General features: G+C 75.0%; 1 protein-coding gene across 1 annotated transcript; it reads right to left on the bottom strand.

Annotated features, from left to right (window-relative positions):
* Positions 1-46: 46 nt before the first annotated feature.
* Positions 47-398, bottom strand: LOC121349107 (cone-rod homeobox protein-like; the record flags this gene model as incomplete). The annotated part of the gene is made up of 1 exon (XM_041459208.1): positions 47-398. A coding segment is annotated over one exon (312 nt), but the record flags the coding sequence as incomplete, so codon positions are not given.
* Positions 399-480: the final 82 nt, after the last annotated feature.

The raw sequence follows: 480 nt of genomic DNA, 5'->3' as shown, positions 1-480 counted from the left end.
ACGATCCGCGCCCCCGGGCATTAATTAGCGATCCGCGCCCCCGGCCGTTAATTAGGGGCCCTCGCCCCCGCGCGGCGCCCCCCGCCCTAGAGGACCTGGAACCTCCAGCCGCTCTGCTCCTTGAGCTCCAGGCACTCCCCCGGCCCCAAATTCACCTTCCAGGCGCCCCCCGGCTCCTTCAGCTCCAGGCACTCCCCGAAGCCCAGCCCGGGGGTCCCCCCGAAAGCCGCGGGGGTCGCGCCGAAGCCCGCCGGGGAGGCGGCCAGGCAGGGCGGGGGTCCCAGGGGGCTGAGCCCGCCCACCTGGGGAGGGGGCAGGGGGGAGAGGTAAGGGTCGAGCCCCCCGAAGAAGGAGGGGTAGGTCTGGGTGAAGCCCCCCGAGGTGGGGAAGGGGCGGAAAGGGGGAGCCCCCCCCCCGACGGGAGAGGGGTCGGGGAGGGGGGGGGACAGAGCGGCGGGGCTCCAGATGGACACGGGGGGA

Source organism: Pyrgilauda ruficollis, unplaced genomic scaffold (assembly GCF_017590135.1).
Source record: "Pyrgilauda ruficollis isolate IOZ18807 unplaced genomic scaffold, ASM1759013v1 scaffold13206, whole genome shotgun sequence".
Lineage (NCBI taxonomy): Eukaryota > Metazoa > Chordata > Aves > Passeriformes > Passeridae > Pyrgilauda > Pyrgilauda ruficollis.
This window is presented reverse-complemented; position numbering and strand designations above follow the sequence as displayed.